The sequence below is a fragment of the Pelmatolapia mariae genome, linkage group LG3_W (genome assembly GCF_036321145.2).
Source record: "Pelmatolapia mariae isolate MD_Pm_ZW linkage group LG3_W, Pm_UMD_F_2, whole genome shotgun sequence".
NCBI lineage: Eukaryota > Metazoa > Chordata > Actinopteri > Cichliformes > Cichlidae > Pelmatolapia > Pelmatolapia mariae.
The window spans coordinates 72725017-72747963 of NC_086229.1; the positions used below are offsets into that span (position 1 = coordinate 72725017).

At 41.3% G+C, this 22947-nt stretch overlaps 3 protein-coding genes across 4 annotated transcripts in view; all 3 read left to right on the forward strand.

Moving 5' to 3' along the window:
- Positions 1-22947, forward strand: part of LOC134624791 (barrier-to-autointegration factor-like protein) — a 361649-nt gene that overhangs the window by 151899 nt on the left and 186803 nt on the right. The gene's annotated exons all lie outside the window — the stretch shown is intronic.
- Positions 1406-11972, forward strand: LOC134624788 (programmed cell death 1 ligand 1-like). Of its 2 annotated transcripts, XM_063469844.1 has the most exons (4): positions 1406-1636; positions 8530-8877; positions 9116-9262; positions 10548-11972. In XM_063469844.1, coding segments are annotated over exons 1-4 (558 nt in total). In that variant the 5' UTR covers positions 1406-1575; the 3' UTR covers positions 10550-11972. The 2 variants fall into 2 exon arrangements, with proteins under 2 accessions (XP_063325914.1, XP_063325915.1); XM_063469845.1 differs by lacking the exon at positions 9116-9262.
- Positions 15009-18507, forward strand: LOC134647042 (high affinity immunoglobulin epsilon receptor subunit alpha-like). The gene is made up of 6 exons (XM_063501174.2): positions 15009-15039; positions 15625-15660; positions 15784-16056; positions 16136-16381; positions 16468-16695; positions 18365-18507. The coding sequence occupies exons 1-6, from the start codon at positions 15009-15011 to the stop codon at positions 18505-18507; spliced, it is 957 nt and encodes a 318-aa protein (XP_063357244.2).

Sequence of the window (22947 nt, forward strand, 5' to 3'; positions counted from 1 at the left end):
CCTTTAAAGGTTATCCAGCATTTCTTAGAGACTGTTTGGGATATGATGTGCCACATATGATCCTTTTGGATGATACCCAACAAGTTTGAAGCAGAAATATTGTTTCAGTGACAAGATATAGGCGGCAATCACTTTTTGGCAGGCTGAAATTACATATTATCGGTATTAATGTTATTTTAAAAGTTTTTCAGCAGTTCTAATGGACTGTTTGAGATATAATATGTCACACATGACCCTTCAGAATGACATGCAGCAAGTTGGAAGCAAAACTAGTATTTCAGTGACAAGATATAGGCGGCAATCACTTTTTGGCAGGCTGAAAATGGCATATTTTGGGTATTAATGTTCCTTTAACAGTTATTCAGCATTTCTTAGAGACTGATTGGGATATAATGTGTCACATATGATCCTTCTGAATGATATCAGTCAAGTTTGAAGCAGAAATATTGTTTCAGTGACAAGATATAGGCGGCAATCACTTTTTGGCAGGCTGAAAATGGCATGTTATCAGTTTTATTGTTCTCTTAAAGGTTATCTAGCAATTCTAAGGGACTGTTTGAGATATAATATGTGACATATGTCCCTTCTGAATGACTTCCAGCAAGTTTGAAGCAGAAATATTGTTTCAGTTACAAGTTATAGGCCACAATCACCTTTTGGTAGCGCTAAAATGCCATGTTCTCAGTCGTTATTCTGCACAAACAAGAAAGAGTCTTTGTGAGACTGGCACAATAGGTCTTTATTGTTTTAACTACTATTCGACAGTCTTATAACAAATATGAGCAACGAGAGTAGAGATACTAAACCTGTAGGCATTAATTATTCCATCGTGATGCGTGTAGTCATTCGTGACAGCGCTACACAATGAAAGCAAACTTCTGACAAGCGTCATAATTCGGTTATAATAAATGTTGAAGTTCCATAAATGCATACCTTTGCCTAATAACAAAGGCATAAATGTGTTTGGGTTTTTTTTTCTCCCCACGTTAATCAGTTGCACGGAAGTAGCTGGCAACGCAAGTAATCAGGGCGCTGCAGCTTTAAGCAGCTGTGCGCGCTCCCGCGGACGGCAATCACTTTCTGGCAGACAATCACTTTTGGGCACAACACCAGCAACGACCCTAGAGCCAGAGTGGGGGGGCGAGCTGGAAGAAACCATTTTGGGAGGGGGAGGGGGGGGGGGTTAAACTTTTGTTGTTAAAATGTTCCGTCTCAACCAAGTACTGTATGATTTTTATATTTTTAGTAGTGTGTCACACAAACAGCAAATATTGTCAAAAAAAGTAAGAAATCTTTGGGGGTGCTTCAGCACCCCCAAAAATGGGCTAAAATCGCCCCTCGTCCAACCATTGACTGTTTTCTACAGTCAATGGGTCCAGCCTACCAAACGTCACTCTACCGCGACGTCCTCAAAGACACGGAAGAGTTTGAACCGCAGCTTTATCTTTATTTAAACCTTAAATTTAATCTGATGTGTTCAGGTGTAAACTCAGGTTCAGTTGAGTGAAAACACCAACAGACTCAGACATTTAGAACAAACTAAGAGTCAGATCAGCAGAAACAGAGAACACGGACATGTCTGCTGTAACTGCATCACTCTGCTCCACACTGATGTTTGTCCTGTTCGTCTCTGCAGGTCAGATTTAACTGTTAGAAACTAAACTGAGTTTATTTCTGAGATAAAGAGTCTCAGTCTGGTTTACATGCTGATAATATTTCTCTAAGAATTAGTTTCTGATTCATTCAGTGTTGCGATCAACACAAAGCTGGGTGGAGTCTGTGTGTTGGTGCAGTTTGCAGCACAGACACAAAGAAGCATAGCTGGACTGGCCATCGGGCATACCGGGCATTTGCCCGGTGGGCCGCTCGTCATTTTTCGTTTTTATGGGCCGATGGGGTTTTATTTCTTTTATTTTTTCAACGGTATAAATGAATAGTGGTGTATTGGCCAGTTGGTTATGATGGACTCTGGGCTGGACCAATTACAGCCGAGGAGATCGAACTATAAAGTTGAGGTGAAAAGCAACGCGATTTGTCCCGATCAGCTGATCAATGATCAATGATCAGCTGGCTTTTCTCTCTGCGTCAGAAAGAGCAAACCAGCGGAGGTCGCGTTAAACAACAAAAGCACCTTTAAGCTTGACGAGCTGTTGTTAGAATTTATTTAATATTAATTTCTAGTATCAGCTGATGTTTCCTGGAGGGATGAGGGGTTGAAGGGAAGTTATGAACTGTTTCTGGGAGACAAATAACACCAGGATCCTTTTCTAAGTAGCTGACAGCTGGTAACTGTGCAGGGGCGGATCTAGCAAAGTTTTGCCAGGGGGCCAGGTAGGGCATTACCAGGGAAAGGGGGACACAAAAAATATGTTTCTTTCTTATTCTCATTTAAAATTTCTAGCTTTTAACAAATAATTATCTGAATCATACAACCAAAGTTTTCATCTGATGTCAAATGTATAGAAATCCATTATTGTACATAGTAATTTCAGGGTCCCAACATAATTTCTTCAGAAGTAAGTACTGTATATGATACCAGTATTTTCCCACATTTTCTAGATACTGTACCAGTACTGTGTGTAAAATACCATCAAAATTAAGTTTTGATGGTAAGTTTTGAGTGAGGAAGTTTTATTCTTTCTCACCTGTCTTTCTATCTCTTTTCACGTTTTAAAGTAGGGCTGCGCGATTAATCGTTAGAAAATCGCGATCTCGATTCATACTTATGTGCGATCTCATTTCCAAATGACAACGATTTAACAAAAAAAAAAAGACGACGACGATTGTACCGCATTTTGATCCGGGACGTAATCTGCATGAAAACAAGCGCTCACTCTTCCTGCTCAACAAATGACAAGGGCGGAGCCTTATACCACGTGATACAGAAGCTGTGCCTGCCGTGATGCAGGTCCATATATCAAACGATCACTGTGGCATTACTGAGAGTTGAAAAACTGTCTTCAAAAAGTCTTTTATCTTTAATAAAATGATCAGTGTTCTGCTCTACCAGGTGTAACAATTGAGTTTAACATCCAGGCATCCATGAAAATGGAATTTATGACATTTAACAGCGTTAGAAGTTAGCAGGAAGTTAGCTCGCTAGCTTCTATCTAAATACAATATAGCATGTCCTGACTGAGGGGTTTTGGAAACAAATTCAAACGTACAGCTCTGCTATCACTTCCAACATAAATGAAGACAGAAAACTAAACAGCAGAGACGTTTGTAGGGTTACTGAAGTTTGGCTAGCTGGTATATAATGATGTGCTACGTGACCGCTAGCGACACAGCTATGTTAGCATAATATAAACAAGCTAACTTTTTTTTCCACTCGATAAAAGTTAACGTGAGTGTTCTCGGTGGTCAGGAACAAATCTAATCGCATGGCAGGATGCTGTAAAAGGACTAAACTTCAGCCAGGAGAACAAGTGAGATAATCCATCCACAATACGAGGTTAGTCATTCATATACTGCTGCATGGGCTGTGCTGTAGTTACATCGTAAGGTTTTAAAAACTGAGCTTAAATAAATGATTAGCGGTAATAAAAGCCGAGGGAGGTCAACAGTGATCACTGACTGTTTTAGGAGCTTTTTGAGATTAAATAGAAGAAAATACAAAACATTAAACATGTTAACAACAAAAAAGCCATATTAATCGCAGACTACTTTAGGCCCGGAAGTAGGATTCGTCACGTCATCACTGAACAACCGGATTGGCAGGGAAAAAACAACAGAAAACACGTCAGGGATGACGAGAAAGTGACAGGAGAAAATCCGTCCCGGTCAACCACCCAAACATCAATAACGGGAACCTTATACAGCGCTTCCCTATACACGCCGAACTCCCGCAGGCACAAAGAAATTAAGGAGGCTATTACTTATAACCTGACCAAAGATATATCAACACTGTGCAAAACAAGGGATTTAGGAAAATCATCATCACCCTAGACAAACGCTACACAGTGCCATCCCGCAACTATTTTTCTATTGTTGCACTACCTGCTCTATACACGCAGTGTCGAGCAACGGTGGAGACAGAATTTCAAGCAGTACAACATTTTGCGGCAACCACAAAATGTGAGGCATTTATTGTTTTTATGTTTATTTATTGTTTTTATGTTCAGTTTCAACTGTTACGAAGTTGATGTGCAGTTAATATGTGCAATAAATATTTATATTGGAAAAGAAAATCGTGAGAGAATCGTGATCTCAATTCTAAGCAAAAAAATCGCGATTCTCATTTTATGCAAAATCGTGCAGCTCTATTTTAAAGGTTGCCATGTTAGAAAAAATATTTTGCCCTGTCATGCTGTATTGATGTGGTAAATAAATAGTTTATGAAAATATCACTAAATCTGTCATTTATTATTTTTAATATTCAGTAATGGTCATGTCTCACCTCTAGTCTTCTCTGTCTTAATTTCAGGTTTCCTCCATGTGTTGTAGATAGTTCAGGAGGTAAACCAAGCAGTCTTTGGGTTTTGGCTAAGTACTGTTTAGAATACCAGAATAGGGAGGATGGTGTAGGTTTAATAAGTTAAGTTCTAGATTGATACATATATACCAACAAGACAGTGTACATCACTGTCACAACGACGTTTGTTTTCATTCAAAGGCTTTATGGCTTTTCCCATAATACCTGGTGGGCCGGTCTCTAGTCAAAATTCCCGGGCTGATTTTTTGTCCCAGTCCAGCCCTGCAAAGAAGTGTAATGTGTGTGTCAGTGTGATGTGTTGTAATGTCAGGAGTCAGTATACAGCTACAAAGCTTTTTGTTCAGTGGATACAAACAGCTATAGCTCCATAAAGGCAGCATGCAGAGACTCACAGTGTCTTATAATGAGAGGCTGCTTTCTCTCACACATTATGTTCACTTATTAAGTTCAGTTTCAGTTTTATTTGTCATATGCATGTTAGCACAGGGTCAACATTGCAATGAAATGTGTTTGACGAGCAGAAGACAGTCACTCAGCAGCATGGTACAGTAGAATAAAATAAAATAAAAATAAAATAATAAAAAATAAATAAAAAAAATAGTAAAGAGCAAAATATTAGAGAGATGTAGTAAAAGAGAAAGATGACTAAATATATATGTATATATAAATATATGTACACTAGTGATCAAAGAAAATCTTGAAAAGGAATATGACAGGGGGTGGGGGATGGGATATTGCACAGGAATGAGCAGCAGTACAAACTGAACAGTACAAAGTTTTTTAGTGGTATTAAATTATTACAGTATTGCACTTTTTAAATATAAATATCAATAAAGTGGAGTAACCAGTGCAGATTAAACAGAGTACTTGTGAAGCTGCAAGGTAGCTTCTGAGTGCGTCCTGTGGACTGTGTTGTGTGTGTTTAAGTGTTGTGGTTGAGGTGTCGTATGGCTTGGTGGTAAAAACTGTTTTTAAGTCTTGTAGTCCGAGCAGACAGACTCCTGTAACGTCTGCCAGATGGTAACAAGGAGAACAGCTGATGTGCTGGGTGGCTCAGGTCCTTGATGATGCTGTGTGCTTTACGGAGGCATCGCTGGAGATAAATGTCCTGAATGGCAGGAAGCCTCGTGCCAGTGATGTGCTCTGCTGCCTTCACCACCCTCTGTAGTGATTTGCGGCTGCTGGCAGAGCAGCTTCCGTACCAAACTGTAATGCAGCTCGTCAGCAAGCTCTCGATTGCACACCTGTAGAAATTTGAGGTGATGCTGGCGTTCATGCCAAACTTCCTCAGCCTCCTCAGGAAGTAAAGCCGCTGGCGAGCTTTCCTGATAGCAGTGTCTGTGTGAAGGGTCCAGGAGAAGTCCTCGGTGATGTTGACTCCAAGGAACTTGAAGCTGCTGATCTTTTCGACCTTGACACCGTTGATGTGGATGGGCTGGTGTTCCCTGACTGGTCGTTTCCGGTAGTCCACTATCATTTCTCTAGTTTTGCTGATGTTGAGAGTCAGGTTATTTTCCAGACACCACTCGTACAGTGCCATCACCTCCTCTCTATAGGCCGTCTCGTCGTTGTCTGTGATGAGGCCTATGATGGTTGTGTCATCCGCAAACTTGATGATGATGTTGGACTCATGTTTAGCAACACAGTCGTGTGTGAACAGGGAATATAGGAGGGGGCTAAGCACACAACCCTGGGGCGTACCTGTGTTTAGGATGAGTGGTGAGGAGGTGTGCTTACCAACTCTCACCACCTGGGGCCTGTTTGTGAGGAAGTTTAGAATCCATCTGCAGATCGGTGTTCCCAGCCCAAGGTCGACGAGCTTCGTGGCAAGTTTTGAGGGGATGATGGTGCCGAGCTGTAGTCGATGAAGAGCATCCTTGCATAAGTATTCCCTTTTTCCAGGTGAGTAAGGGTGGTGGGTGTTGCCAGGGCGATGGCATCCTCTGTGGCTCTGTTTGTCCGATAGGCAAACTGAAGAGGGTCCAGTGTGTCAGGGAGGGAGGAGCAGATGTGACCTTTGACCAGCCGCTCCAGGCACTTCATGATGACGGATGTCAGTGCAACAGGACGGTAGTCATTCAGAGAGGAGACCACTGATTTTTTGGGAACGGGAATGATGGTGGATGCTTTGAGGGACGTGGGGACCACTGACTGCCTCAGGGAGAGGTTGAAGATGTTGGTGAACACCTCTGCCAGCTCGTCTGCACACTCTGAGTAGCCGGCCTGGGATGCCATCCGGTCGTGGAGCTTTGTGAGGATTGACCTTTTTGAAGGTCCATCTCACAGCTTCTGTTTCCAGAGTTAAAGTTGCAGCCTCACTGTCCTCCTGAGGGTAGAGGATCTGCTCTCTGTTGTCTGCGTCAAAACGAGCATAGAAGTTGTTAAGCTCGTCTGCGAGAGATGCAGTGGGCTGAACACTGACTGTGTTTTCCTTGTTGTAGTCAGTGATGCAGCGCAGTCCATTCCACAGTCGCCTGGTGTCAAAGCTGCGGTAGCTGGACTCCATTTTGTCCCTGTAGTCCTTTCTGGCCTTTTTTTATGGACTTTCAGAGGTCATACCTGGCTGCTTTATATGCATCAGCATCCTCGGAGTTAGGGTGAACCTTCTTCATGTTGGCTCTGTTGAAGTCTCCCAGCACAATAAAGGCAGCTTCTGGATTTTTGTTCTCAAGTCCAGTAATGATGTCATACAGTTCGTCCATAGCCGAAGCTTTATCAGCGTGTGGAGGAATGTAAACAGCTGAGAGGAGAACTGAGCTGAACTCCCTCTGGAGGTAAAAAGGCCTGACTTTAATGGTCAGTAGCTCGAGGCTCTGAGAGCAGTAAGTTTTTAAGATACACACATCTCTAGCCCACAAAGAGTTAACTATAAAGCACACCCCTCCTCCCCTTTTCTTGCCTGAGTCCTTCGTTCGGTCTCCCCAGTAAACAGTGAATCCATCCGGCGTGATGGCGCAGTCGGGGACGCTGGGCCCCAGCCATGTCTCTGTGAAGGCCAGAACGCAGCAGTTCCTGATGTCTTGTTGGTGTTTAATCCGTGCACGCAGCTCGTCAAGTTTGTTGTCCAGAGACTGGAGATTCGCGAGCAGGATGCTGGGGAGAGGTGGCTTGCTGTTTCTCTGTCGCGTTCTGCACAAAACTCCGGCGCGTTTCCCCCTCTTTGTTTTCCCTCGACGTCGCGCAAGTAAACAAAGGATCCCAGGCAGCAGAGCGTCCACGGAGTCGAAACCCGCTGTAAAGTCCGAACTGGCTGACGAACTTTATCAGCACATGTTGTTGTTTGTGGACACAGTTATTGTAGTTTTGTATTTTCTCATTAGTTTGAGTTTTTATTCCATTTGGACTTTTTGTGTTTAGTTCAGTTTAGTTTCCAGATGATTTTCTTCTTTTTCAGGTTTGATTATTTCTTGCTTGAAGAGTTTTTAATGGTTTTATTCTTTTTTCATTCTTACTGTTTGGAGGTTTGTGTCAGAGGCCAGATTTAGGAGCATCAGTACAGCTGTTCCAATAAAAGCAGTGACTCAGTCTGACAGACATCCAGAGTCTCAATGAACTCGTCCATCAACAACATTTGATCAAACTAACAGATTCTAAAACTAAAGATTTGTTTTTATTTGTTCACAAAATGGTTTCAGATGATGTTTTTCATCCATCTCAGTCTTTCTCATGAACTTTGTCTCCAAACCTCTCAGCCTGAGCTTCCCTCTGATCAACTCCTTCATAATCTCGTCCTTTCTGCTCTCAATGAAAATCTGAACATGTTCAGCTCGGCCTCCTGTCTTTGTGTCAGAGTCTCCAAAGCAAACATCACAGCAGCTCACTGCCATCTTTAAAGCTTCCCTTTCACTCTTGCTGCTGTCCTTCTGTCACAAATCAGCCCTGATGAAGATGCTTGGGATCAGGTGAGGAGGAGGAGAAGACTCGCTGTGGTTTCGCCTGAAGGGAGCAGCTGACACAAGAAGAGACACAATCAAAGATCATCATCTAATAACAGAAGACAATCTTTTATTGTGTGTTTCTGATTGGCTGCTGAAGACGTGAACAGTTGCACTTTGACCTTTAACCTCTCTGCTCTGTGTTGTTTCCTCTTTCAGACCAGAAAATCATCACAGCTGAGTCTGGACAGGACGTCACTCTGACATGTCGAGCTCCAAACAACAACTTCATAGTTGTAGAGTGGAACAGAGCTGACCTGGGAGATAAACATGTGTTTTTGTACCGGGATGGACACTTTGTTCCAGAAGGCCAGCATCCATCTTTTAAGAACCGGGTGGATCTGCAGGACAGACAGATGAAGGATGGAGACATGTCTTTGATTCTGAAGGATGTGACGATTAATGACACTGGAACATATGAGTGTCGTGTTGCCCAAAAAGAAACAAACCAAGAGAGACCCAGATTGAAGCTCATCAACAGCACCTACCTTCATGTTGATCCTCCAGGTGAGTGAGTAGAGTTGAGTGTGTGTGTGATCAGAGGTGAAGCTGCTTCCTGGTTGTTGATGTTTGTTTCTAAAGATGTTGTTGATGAGACTTTGTAGAAAGCAGCTGGTCTGAGTGATGTGATCAGAGTGCAGTAGATAATGTCTGACAGCAGTTTGAAGAGGAAATGGATTCTGTTCTGTTCTTCACTCATCACCTACCTGACAGCTGACACCTCACACCTGTTTCTCACCTGCAGGTCACACAGGAGGACCTGTTGGACTGATTGCTGGTCTGTCAGTTTCTGCTGTGCTTCTTGTTGTTGCTGTTGTTGGTTTCTTTATCTACAGAAGATGTAAACTGAATCCTGCTGATCCACATGTAGCAGAGCGTCTTCAGCCTGATTGTGAGTCAGATGAACAAACACAAAGATAAATAAATGATGGTGAACATCCAGCAGACGGCTGTAGAAAGCTGGATGTTCAGAGTCTGATGTTATTTCTCTGATGATCATCATGTTCAGACTCAGACCAACAGTGTGTGTCTGTGCTGTCGGTCAGTGACTCTGAACTACAGTTTCTTCATCTTCAGGCTGTTCATGAGATTTACTGACACAAAGTCAAACTGTGTTACAAACACACATGAATTTCTGAGCTCTGATCTCAGAGTCAGTGAGTGTTTTTGTGTTGGAGCTTCAGCTGTTTGTAAGAACTTGTTCTGTGAGAGATGAACAACACAGACCTGAGATCAGCTGTTACACACACTGAATGAAGTGACAACACAAACGCTGTGTGATGATCTGAGTGTAGATGAAGGTCTGTGGATTCTAGACGATCAATAATCTGCCTGATTGTGTTCAGGATCATTGATCAGTTACAAATGAATGAGCTGTGACTCAGTTTGGATGTAGAAATGTTGTCTCAGTCAAACTGAGCTCTTTCATGTTTCTATGAACTTTGTGTGTGTTGAATGCAGCAGGAAGAAAAACAAAGTGTGTGTAACAACCCTCTCTGTAACTGATGCTGCTTATTTTACACTCAGCAGGTTTCATCATCTTTTCATTAAATACAGCTGAGAGTGTTTTACAGTCACAGTGTTATGATTGTTATGAAGCTACAGATTTATGGAGCTGCACACTCACAGATTTCTGTCTGATCCTGATACTCTGAAACTTTTATTGAACTTTTGTTACAGAACAAACAGAAATAATGTTCAGCTCCATATTTACATGTGTTCAGCATACGTTACCATGGTGATTTAACCAGGTTGGTGAGAGAGACGACTCTGTTTGCCCGACACAGCTCACTAACACATCACTCTGGCTTCATATTTAAATTCTTCTGTTATGAAACATCAACATGTTAACAAAACTATAAGCAGGAAGTGCTGAGTGATGCTTCAGGTTAGACTGAAGCTGAGTGTAGGAGGAGCAGCGACAGCTGCACATGTGCAGATGCTGCTGCAGTCACACACACCAGTGTGACAGGAGTGTGAGAGAGATTAAAGAGAACGAGACAACAGAACATGTTCAACTATGAAAACTTTAAAACATTTAAATAATTAAATTAAATCCAACATGAATATAAACTCAAATGTCAAAGGAAATAAACAAAATATTTAAAGTCAATCATTCTGATCATAATTGTACTTTGACCTTTAACCTCTCTCCTCTGTGTTGTTTCCTCTTTCAGAGATGAAAAACATCCCAGCTGAGTCTGGACAGGACATCACTCTGACATGTCGAGCTGTAAAAAACATGAGTCCCGTCACTGGAACTGTAAATCTGAGTTTCTATGAAGTGCTGCAGATTGAGTTTTTTAACTGAATGATGCACTCAGAGTTTATTTGTTTGTTCATTAATAACACAAATGTTACAAATGTTGATTGTTTTCCTTCATTCAGGTATTTTAACACTATTATTTGTGATTAAAAAGTGTAGCTGCTTGTTTTGTATGTTTGGTCTTGTATGTGTGTTTGTGTTTCCTGCTGCTCACACACAGGATTAGAAAAGCCTGAAAACTCAGTGATCACAGAGTCTGTGAGCTCCAAATGTTTGCATGTAGGACAGAGAACAAAGGTCAGTGTGTGAGTGTCTCTGTGTTTGAATTAATAAACTACTGGATTAGTCTGATCCTGTTATCATCCTCTGTTATTTCATCAATGAGTCTCAGTCACTCATCGTAAATGACCTCATTAATATTTTCCTTCATAGACTGTTTCATACGTGCATATTATTCTGTTGTAGCTTGGACACAGCTAATGTTTTTATTTGGAAAGTAGAACGACCAGGTGTCAAGCATCAGTCAATGCAAACTGTACAGCAGCACGAGCTCCAACGTACAGAGAGGTTTGCTCAGTAGTTAAGAAATGGGAAAAAGGCTGTTAAGGTGGAATTCTAAGTTGCAAATAGTTCCCTTCACCTGGTTGATGAGGGAACAAAGTTGGTGTCAAAGTTTTTTGTGTAAATGTGGACTTTGTTATTTCACGGAGCATAAAGCTGCTGACGGCTACTGAGTGTAACGGTTAAGTTTTCACCCACTAGAGGGCGCTCACGCACCTCGGTAAATTTGTCATGTTTGGTCAGCGATGCAAAGGTTTACAAGATTCACTGTTATATGTTATTTAAGGTCAAAGACAATCGTAGTATGGTGTATTTTATCTCCGGGTATAGAAAAGGTAAGAGGCTAAATGTTAGAAGGGTTGAATAAATATACACTGCAAAAGCACTCGATGTTCAAGGGCCTTAAAGGTGTAATTATTTAAAGTAATTCATTTATGATTAATAAGGAAAAAGGTTAAAACTAACACAATGTTTCAGTTATGAATGGTAATTTTTTTCTGTACGTTTTGTAGCTTTTACTGTGTGATCACATACACGGCTGTTCAGTAAAAGGATTGTGAACCATCAGTTTGGAGACCATCTTTTCATCCTGGGATGCTGTGCTCGTTTCTTCACTTTAAATTATTCCTTTTTAATTTGTGCCATTGGCAGAGACGATAAATCATGTGACCTTCATCATATCACATGTCACCACAGATTTAAATGTAGGTTTGATGTCTCTGTGTGTTTGTTATTTACACTGTGGATTTTTGTCATATACTGAGGTTTGAAACATTTCTGGACTTAGTGAAGTGTTTCTGTCTGTGTCAGAGACGTTAACTTGATAGTGTGAATTAAATGTTGGATAATACTGATGAATTTTGTTTGCATGTGTCGAGAATCAAGTTAACTATCACACAGTTTATTTTACAGAAAGTGAAAAATCAGTTATTTGTGACATTTAGTTATTAAATAGTGAACATGATGAACTGAACCAGTACATGTAAAACATCCAGAGCAGCTCTATGGGCTCCAATTGTGCTCATAAATATTTTGTATTTGTAAATCAGACTGTGTAGTTGTGAAGTTTTGTAACCTCGTAAACCAAAATATTTGATAATGTTGTGTTTGTGCATCTATAGATGAAAATTTGTGTGTGTAAAAAAGATTTACACAAGTTACAAATGTTATTGTTAAAGTTTGGTTACAGATACAAAGCAAAAAACTACGTGTGAACTCTACCAAGTTCCTGCTTGTGTGTGAGTTTCAACGTACGAGTACGAATTTTGACCTGATTTTCCTTTCTTTCACCTGATTGGTCAGTGTCATGCCAATCAGAGAACAGATGGGTTTGGCTTATGACGTGGTTTTGTGGTTTCACTTTACCAAGCTTCAGGTCCTGGAAGGGTGATACATTTTAAAGATGGAGGATGGTGACAGTACTGCTTCAGTGCAGTGTGAGTCAAGCCTTTCACATTGGATGCACCATGATGTGCTCATTGCTAACTAGAGCAAAGGAGCCAAAGGTTGTGTTGTGCTGGCTGCTGTGCTCTGCTTGTATGTCATTTTTTTGCTGCCACACTACGTGTACTAGATGTGCCTGCTCCTTGTTGTTTCAAAACATATATCTCTCTGACTTTATGTCCTCTACGAGAGTTTGTGTTGGATTGTATTGATGTCTTTGATCATCATCATCATCATCACACAGATACCTGCTAATCAGTAACATCCAGATACAATCATACAGTCTGGGGCTGGTATGAAAGGGGGAAAAAACAACAACACTTGGACACTGCTAGCATAATGGACAGGTTTTTGATGGGGCTCCCACACAAACGCAAAGCAGGAGATGAGGCATCACTGAATATGTTTCCAAACCAACTTCATTCGAAGCCAAAGACTAGAAAATATAATGAAGCATATCTTCCATTTGGTTTCACCTGCACAACTGCTCTTCTGCTCTTGCTCTTGACGAAGGCGGTCGCACTTTTTCTCCTCTCCTCCTCTCCTCTCCCTTAGCTTCCCTGCTTAGCCTCTTGTGTCCTTGTCTAGTCTCGTGTTTTTTTGTATTACTTTCCCCTGGAACACTCTCTCACAGTCTGTTCTCTAAAACCTAAAAGAGGAATTATGGATTGGATCAACTGGTCCCTGAATGCAATTGACACCCCTTTCTCAAACGAGAAGTTTGGGCTTGGGTGAGCCTGACTGCTGAAGATATCTACCTATTCTGAACCATGATAACAGGGTTCTGGCTGATTGGAGCTGGCTTGGCCCTGGCTTATCGAAGATTAAAGGAAGCGGAACCAGCTGTTCAAACCTCCACAAGGCTGCCCGCTGGGATTGAAACGGTGGGAAGAGACGTGAGTTTCTCAAAATGGGCTCATTGAGTGCAGCATGGATAAGATCTTGGAGAAGCTTACGGCTGCCGTGAATACTCAGAACAAGACCTCTGAGTGCAAACTGGATTACATCTCGGAAGGGCTAGCTCGGAATAACATCTCTGAGCGCAAATTGGAAGACATCTCGGGGAGGCACACTGTTGTGAGTTCTCAGAATCGGCTCCTTGAGCACAAGAATGACAACATCACAGAACGCAAGTATGGCGAAGCTCGCGGCTCTCCAATGAGAGACCAGTGCTGGACTGTAGAACAGCTTTGAAAATCGTATGAGTTGTTCGCACTAAAGTAAAAAGCACCATCACTTCATGCGGATACCCTCTGGCGCCAGCTGCAGTCGCAAGACTGGAGCCGAACACAAACACCCTGATAACAGACTGTGTTGTGACTGTTCTTCCCATTCCATGCAAGGCCACCTGGGTTGGCTGGAAGACTGTTTACTTAGCCTGGAAGGGCAAAGGACACTGTCTCAGCTGAACTCTGGACACGCACACACATACATATACAATGATATGCACACAATCATCCCCCCTCCCTTTCCAAACGCCTTCGACGCTTATTCCCTTCCGATGCTGACGGTGGATCATGGAGACCAGCGCATAGGCTGCAGGCCCGGATGTACTGTCTAAATCGGCTGTCTCTCACCCTTTACCCACCCCTGTTGCTTGTCATGTGTTTCTTTGGTGTATTAGAGTTTTTTTCATGTGCTATGTGCAGAGGTGCTTTTTTCTGTTCTCAAACTGATCTCCCTGTTGGAGCTCAGTCTGGGGGGAGTTATTTTTTCTCCTTATCTTTCCTCATGTTGTGCTTTTCCATGTTATACCCCTCTGACCTGTCTTCCCCATGTGATGTTTGTGTAATGTATGTATGGTCGGATGGGTAAGACGGCGCTGGCAAAGGTCGGTAGCCTTAACCCAATTTCCCTCGGGGTCAACCTTCAGGATCAATAAAGTTTTATTGAATTGAATTGAATTGAATTGAAACTGCCTAGGTAGGTCTCCACCAGCAGAATTGGTTTTCCCTTCATCGGGAGCAGCGCTGGGCTCTACACATCACGTATAAACAGTATCCCACATTCTTGATTTTTAGTTCACAAACACTTCTTGTAATGACTAACTACTCCTGACATTTTGGAGATGTTAGCTCTTCATACAGTAAAGTTACAGGGGGATACAAATAACATCAGGCTGATCCCGCCACGATTTGTTCCCCCGGTTCAAATCACGGACAAACAGTATCCCACAGTTGTTTATGTTTTTGAACACATTTTGCACAGAGAGGCATTTTTTGAAAAATGTATTGATAGCAATGTTGAATATTATTACACAGGAAAACACCCCTGTGTTTGAACCAATAGAAAGCTGGTGCTCAGAGGAAGAGGGCGGGCTTTACTTGGTGTCAGAAATGAAAAAAAGCTCAGATGAGTGAGAAGGACGATGAAGGAAACATCTGTGCTGTGTCTGCTCTGTAAGTAGAATCTCTGTGTTTGTTTGAATTCTTGTACTTTGACTGTCTGCTCTCCTGATAACTGATGATGGAGGAGAAGACATGAAAAACAAATCAGGCTGAATTCAAGTTCAAAACACCACGAGGACCAACTGCAGGTCTGAACTGACTCTTTATCTTTGCTCAGGAGTCGAGGAAACACAGCAGGCAGTGAAAAGATCAAATCATTCACTCATTATATCAGCACAGCTGCACAGTGGACACATGACTGTACTGTGGTTTTAAAAGTAAAAGATATTTTGCATTAAATAAACGGTTTAGTCAGTACACACATTTATGATCACAACAATCACATTCAGTGCTGTTTTTGTACTCGAATTTATTCGAGTACAGGAGTAAGAAGAGTACAAACTGTATGAATATATATAGATGTTACTAGTTTACCATTACATACTTTTCAACTTTAGTTTTTCCAAATTTTCTTGAAATAAATTAAATCAAATTGAAAACGAGCAGATATATCAGAGTTTGTGTGTTTGTCAGCTGTTTGTGTGGAGTTGTTCTTTATGTTCACCTCAAATCAACCTGAGTATCGTTTCTCTTTAGTTCTGATCTCACTGCTGAGCTGCACAACAAACCAAGGTCAGTAACCTTCTTCTGTCACAGTTTAAACCTGATACATGTTCACTGATACGACCTGATTGGGTTCATGTTTCACAATGTAAAGTCTAACAGATCATCAGTTTTTCATTGTAACCCTCACAGCTCGTCTGACTGTGAGTCCCAGCAGCTCTCAGTTCTTTAAGTTAGACTCTGTGTCTCTGAGCTGTGAGGAGGACGACAGCTCTGCTGGATGGACTCTGAGGAGAAACACAACTGAAGGACAGAGGACTCAGTGTGGAGATGGGTGGGGAAATCCAGCTGGTTCGACTAATTCTTCCTGTAACATCAGCTACATGTACCCACTGGACAGTGGAGTTTACTGGTGTGAGTCCAGAGAGGGTCCCATCAGTAACATGGTTAACCTGACAGTCACTGGTAAGCTGAGTGTGTGGAGTTAGTGTTGGTGAAGCTGTGTGTAAATGGATGAAATGCTGTAGTTTGTCTCTGTGTTGAGGTGGATCAGTGATCCTGCAGAGTCCTGTCCTCCCTGTGATGGAGGGAGATGACGTCACTCTGCTCTGTAAAACAAAGACCACTCCCTCCAACCTCCCAGCTGCTTTCTATAAAGATGGCTCCCTCATCAGGAAGCAGCCTACAGGTCACATGACCATCCAGCATGTTTCCAGGTCTGATGAAGGCCTCTACAAGTGTGACATCAGCGGTCATGGAGAGTCTCCATCCAGCTGGATCACTGTCACAGGTGACACACTCACCTGTCTGTGTTTCTGCAGCTTTCAACATTCACAATGTGACGGCAACTTAATGACTGTGTTTGCTTTATTTTAGACAAACACACCACCACACCTCCACCTACATCCACACCTCCACCTACATCCACACCTCCACCTACATCCACACCTCCACCTACATCCACACCTCCTCTTGGTTCCCCTCTCATACCTGTGTTGTCATCTGTTGGATCAGTCTGTGTTGTGGTTTTACTGGTGTTACTGGTTCTGCTGGTGAAACGATGCGTTAACAGGAAACTTGAGGGTGAGACTCAGACTCCCGAATGTTTAATAAACACTGTTCATTGTGATGTTTTGTGTTGTGTGGATATTTTAAAATTTACAAACATTTGAAAGATGAATATTTCAATAATTCAATCGTCCATTTAGATTCTTAAATGTTTACTTTGGTTTATTTTGACAGATCAAGAAAAAGGTAGACGTGACAACATTGTAATTGAAGATGACATCATGTACAGTGACATTAAAATATCACATCATCATCATCAAGAGCCAATCAGTCAAATCAGAGGTAGATTTTTTCATTTATTTTTCTTTGGTGGAAATTAGGGAGGGGTTCAAAAACATTATGCACAAATCTGTATATACACATCTTCCTAGGGTCGCTACTACAACTAAAAAATAATTATTTTGTCATGATTTTAATTTCTACAACAAAGGGCAGAAATAAAAACAAAATATATTAAATATAATTAACACACCAAATGAACCAAATGAAAGTTTTTAGGAGTCAGGTTACATTTATATCAAATAAATTCTAATCAGAAGCCTCTTTATGATTAAGATTTTACCACCATCAAATAAAACTGAAGACACAAAAGCTGATTATAGATCCTCTTTTATTGTTGTTGTTCCTTAACTTATTTATTTATTGTAGCATGTGGCTTCCCACCCCACATGCTACAAAAGTGGATTATATACAACATTAATAATGTGTACCAAAAAAACTAATTTAGCTCTTGTAGATACGGAAACTTCATCACACAAGTAAACACAGCGTGACTGGAAACAGGATGTAGGCAGGAACAGCCAGTCTTAAAGTCATCACCATTCAGTCTCCAACCAATGATCAGCGTACATAAATAAAAACACCCCCATGTGTGGAGGAGTGAATACAATCTAAGTGATGACCTAACACCATTTTAAAAATTCAGACTGGGTTTTAGGATGATGGTTAGAATTAGATTTATGTTCAGGAACACCGTTTCTGACTGTGATCATATAATGGATGCTTATATTTGAGTTATATAAGAAGTTACGAGGACGTTACAGACAGCTTGGAAGTATAAAACGTGTGTGCGATCATGTTAGTCAGATGTAACGTGTGTTAACTCTGTACTTACTGAGTGTTGTTCACTGTGAGCTGGACTGTGTGTTTTTGGTCTGTGGATAACTGAAGTTAACAGCTCTGCAGTCGTCCAGCATCCTGTTTCTCATTATAGAAACATATGTAGGCAACAAGTGTTTTCCCACAGAGCTGCTGGTTTTAAAAGGAGAAAGAAAGAGATTGTTTCTGAAAGATGTAAACTCTGCACACAGACTGTGAATCTCAATAAGATTTCCTACAAATAAAATCCATTTAACTGCATTAATTATTACAGCATTCTTTTTTTTAAAAAAATAATCTTTACTGCCTCATATTACATTTTTAAATTGTAACCAAATTAAATTAGATTTAAGGTTTATAGATAATAACTAACATTTGTGAAGTTAACAATTTGGTAGTTTTTGAGATCATGACATGTTAAACATTCACTCTGCTGATAAAAGCTCAGCTCTGTAGACACTTCCTTCTGTAACAGGTCTGTTTATGTGTCGCAGCAGCCAAATCTTTACTGAATCTAAGTTCTCCTTGTTAAACATTATCTATCAGTCTCTATACGATCAGCTGTTCTGCCTGCACTGATGTCCTCTGTGTGTGTTTGATTGTGCAGACAGTGATCCAGCTACTGTTTACTCAGCAGTGAGAACTGAAGACGTCACTTATGGACAAATCATCATCAAAGACAAGAAGAAAAAATCAAAGATGAGAGGTACAGCTGCTCTTCTGTTGTGGTTCAGTTCAGCCAGGATCTGAAGCTTTGCTTTAAGCTATGTGCTAACATTAGAATGCTAATGGCACAGAAAGAGAAGGGGAGGGAACCAGTGATGACAGAAACTCAGTTACGGAGTCTTTAAGTCTGACGTCATTAGCCATATCTGGGCCCAAACTCCGCTGCAGGACCCAAAGTCAAACAATCGCTGCAGCATTACTGAGAGGAGAAAAAATATCTAAATTCCTTTATCTTGAATAAAATGATCAGCGTTGCTGCTTTACCAGGTGTAATGATTAATTTTAACATCCAGGCATCCATGAAAACAGAATTTTTTAAATTTAACAGTGTTAGACATTAGCAGGGATTTAGCTTGCTAACTTACATCTAAACATGATATAGCATGTCCTGACCAATGTTCCCTCTAATTTTTCACGTGTCTGAGCGAACACACAAACTCCCTGAGCGATCCCTTGTACCACTGTGAGCGACATCAGACGTTTGCACTGTGGTCACACCAGCGTCGAATCCGTCCAAGTTACATGTTTATTAAAATAATCAAATTGCAGTGTTTACATTTATGTTAGACTACTTTTAATTAACTGCTTTAGTCCACTTACAATGAAAATGTAAAAAAAAAATTGACCTGTGTAGTATGTTAACACTATTGGAAGTAAAAATAACTTGTACTCCAATTTCGAAAACACAACTTTCTTTTTTCTTCTTTTTTTCTTTTTTTTTTTCATAAAGCTCTGACTTGTATTATGAGTCTGTGGTCTGGGAGATAGTCCTGTAACTCTCTGTCTGCAAAATACAGTATATAATGACCAATGTTGAGCAATTAATTATATAGTTCTTTAAAAAAGTAACTCAGTTAGGCCAACAACAAAGTTTTTTGCAGCTATTTTTTTAATGCAACCAAGGCATTTTTAAATAAACATTTCAAACTATTTACAGAACAATCAGCTGTTCTGCATCAAATTTACACATAAGGACGCTGTCATAGCCTGTCAACAACGTTGATTAGCTGCTTATATACCATTGACTGTAGAAAAGATGGACGACGCGACACCGCCTCCTACCATTGTGCAAAAATGAAGCCAAAATATCCCGCTTGTGGAGGCTGCCATCTTGCAAATTTGGAGCCAGAGTTTGCGCAGTAGTGACTTGAGCTGGAGCGACTGTGTAACGCTTCCACCCACACACCCGCTGGACGCGACCACAAACACGCCCCCCCTACACTTTTTACGTAGCCCGACTGCTCGAGTTTTTTTTGCTGGTTTACCGCGACTGACGACTCCTTTATTAAGGTAAATACAACCATTTCACTGTTATAAAAAAGACACACAGCTTATCATCTTATAGTTCTAAAATCACTCTGTTATTAATTCGTTAGCTAGATTAGCCGCTAGCATACGCGCTGTGTTGAAGGCTCGTTTGTGTAGTGTTATAAATACTCGGATACTAAATGAAAGCTAGGCGAAGAGGGTGGGGGACAGTAGCAGTTGGATCCGGGTTGAAATGAAAAGAACGCCAGGCAGAGGTATTTAACACAAACTTTAATCTCCCTTGGCATTTCCTATTCCGTGTCTAGTGCTTATCACCCAGAGTCGCAGGGTGCACTTGAGCGTTGGCACCAAACACTTAAGGCCATGCTCGGATACTAATACTCTTAATGGCCTGTATTTATATAGCGCTTTACTAGTCCCTAAGGACCCCAAAGGACCCCCAAAGCGCTTTACATATCCAGTCATCCACCCATTCACACACTGCTGCTACAACGTAGCAGCAGGGGTGCACTGACAGAGACGAGGACACTGGCGCCACTGGGCCCTCTGACCACCACCAGCAGGCAACGGGTGAAGTGTCTCCCAACTCCCAACTCTTGAGCCACGATCGCCCCTAATAATAGTCTGTGTTATTGAAGGATTCAGCACTTCTTATGTTTTTTAGAAAGCGATGAGATCATCTGCACACTCTACAGAAGCCCAGAGTTACTGTTAATATCAAAAATATCATGCTGTCCTTTGAGATTTTAACATAAGACTGTGAGTGTAATGGATCTAAAACTGTTTAAATCTTCAGAGCCCTCTACAGCCTGGTAACATGGAAACTTTAAAAACATCAGCAGAACGTTTCAGTAGAGTAGTCTAATTTGTTCTTTTCATTTAATAATAGAGTCCATATTATATCAACAGCTACAGTCACCCTGGAGAGAAACTAGTGAGGAAGACCACCAGGACCAAGCTGGGTTTCCTGGGTCCAGAGGTTTGGAGAAACCTCTTCCTTTTCTTTCATCACAGCTGTCCTGTGCCAGAAGTTCTGTTGACTCACTGAGAGAGGCTTCATTTAAGAAACACCAGGAAGACTGAAGCTCATGGCATTGATCAAGTAGGACTCATGATCTTCACCAGCAGCTCCCTCACAGGGAAATCTTCAGCACTCCTCTGTAGGCCCGATCCAGGAGATGGATACACCCAGCATTTCATGAACACTGTGATGGAGACCTTTGCTTTGTGTAATGTTATAAATACTCGGATACTCTCCAGAGGCTCCAGATTTTTACATAAAGATATTATATTCAGTCCTGTAGAAAGTTATATATTTAAAAATATGTGATCCTCTCTGGTTACTCTGGAATGAATAACTCTGAATTACTTTATGGTAAATAACACACTATCTGCAAAAACCTGTGAAAGAATTCCAGATGACAAGTTTGTAGTTCAACATACAAGTGACGACCTTTGACCTTCATCAGGTTTTATTTAACTGTGTTAGAGAAAATCTCATATGCTCTTCATGCAGCTGAGTATGCTTGATGCAGCTTGATGTCAAGGTTGTGTCCAAATTCATGGGGTGCATCCTCCTGAGGCCGCATTTGTAGACCGATTATGTCACAGTGACGCGCCGAAGGCTGTCCAAATTCGTAGACTCCTCCGAATGCAGCCGACAAATGCGTCCTCGTTTTCCCCGAATTTGAAGGATGGGTTGGGTGTGTCCTTCGTGGTCCACCATATCCCAGAATTCATAGCACGGCCCAGCCAAACTCCAGTTTCCTGCAATGGCGGCCGCTACTAAGTTTTGAAATTACTTTTATTAATTTTTCTGGGTCATAAAATAAACTTTTAACATATTTTCAGGCGAGAAAGTAGCTGTGTAAACATCAAATATCTGCTCGGTTTATCAAGATATCGCATATTTGCAAAAGTGCTTCGACGTTTTCGGAGACGTCTGTTACCCACCAGCTTGATAGCTAGCCGGGAGCTCGAACTGAACTGAAGTCGCCGAGAACGGCACAACTCCCGGCACATCATTTTCAGATCACCGCGGACTTTCGCTACTCAGGTTAAACGTAATATATAAGTCACTTAGACAACCCTAAAAATGATATTGTTTGGCTTTTTTCAGTGTTTTATTGGTTCGTGAGTAAATCGGTTTGGCTGAGATTAAAGTTATTAGATTAGATTAGATAAAATAAAACTTTATTAAATCCCCCAGGTGGGTTCCTCTTTGGTTTTCACACAGCTGACTAAACGTCAAACAGAAAACTGATTAAACAGAAGTATGAGACGGTCGAGAATTTACGCCAGTGTCCTGTTATATTTTAGATAGCAAGGAGCAGACAGCTGAGTTTATTAAACTCCACCGAGACAGCAGTGACGTTAATCAGAAGGCTAGACCGTCAAATTTCACTGCCGTTTACTTCCGGCCTACCCGACCTTCTGAGGACCCGGCCCACGTAGACCGCGAAGGCCGGGTCCTCAGGAGGATGCAGCCCATGAATTTGGACACGACCCAAGTGTTTAAAACGGAAGCTGTGCAGGTCTGAGATCAGCAGCTTTGTGAAACACCAAACTGAGGTCCTGTTAATGCTGATATATAGTGACACAGTTACATGAGCGATTAATCCTTTGTTTTTTTTTGTCTTTAACTTTATCAATAAAGCTGCAGCTTTCACTACAGCACGTGTGGTCCTTTAACCTTCTGATGAAAACCTACTGTTTTCATCAGTTCATTTTGCAGGTAACATGTGAACATGTTGGATGATCTGTCTGCTGTCACTGGGTGGTGCTGAGGTCTGAATCTGAGGGCAGCCCCTGTAATCAAAGACAACAGAACCATCAAACTCAGATATAAATTTTATCCCTCAAAATTGAAATAAAGCTGATTCTTCTGTCCTCACACACTCAGGATCTGAAGTTCTTCTCTTACACTCTTTTCAGCATTACAGTACACTACAGTACTTTAATCCATAGTTCCTGATTAATGAGAAGTTACTGAAGTACAAGCTTTTAAAAAAGATGTTACTGTCTTTACAGATGTGGCAAGAGACTGAAAACATGCTGTTGTTTGCATATATTTGATATTCAGTTCTGCACAGGAGCTGAAGCAGCGTGCAGCCTGTTGCTTTTACAGTATAATACTTGTAATAAAAGTAAAGTAACAGTAATTAGTGACTGAGTAGCCTGGGGCATTTCTCTTGA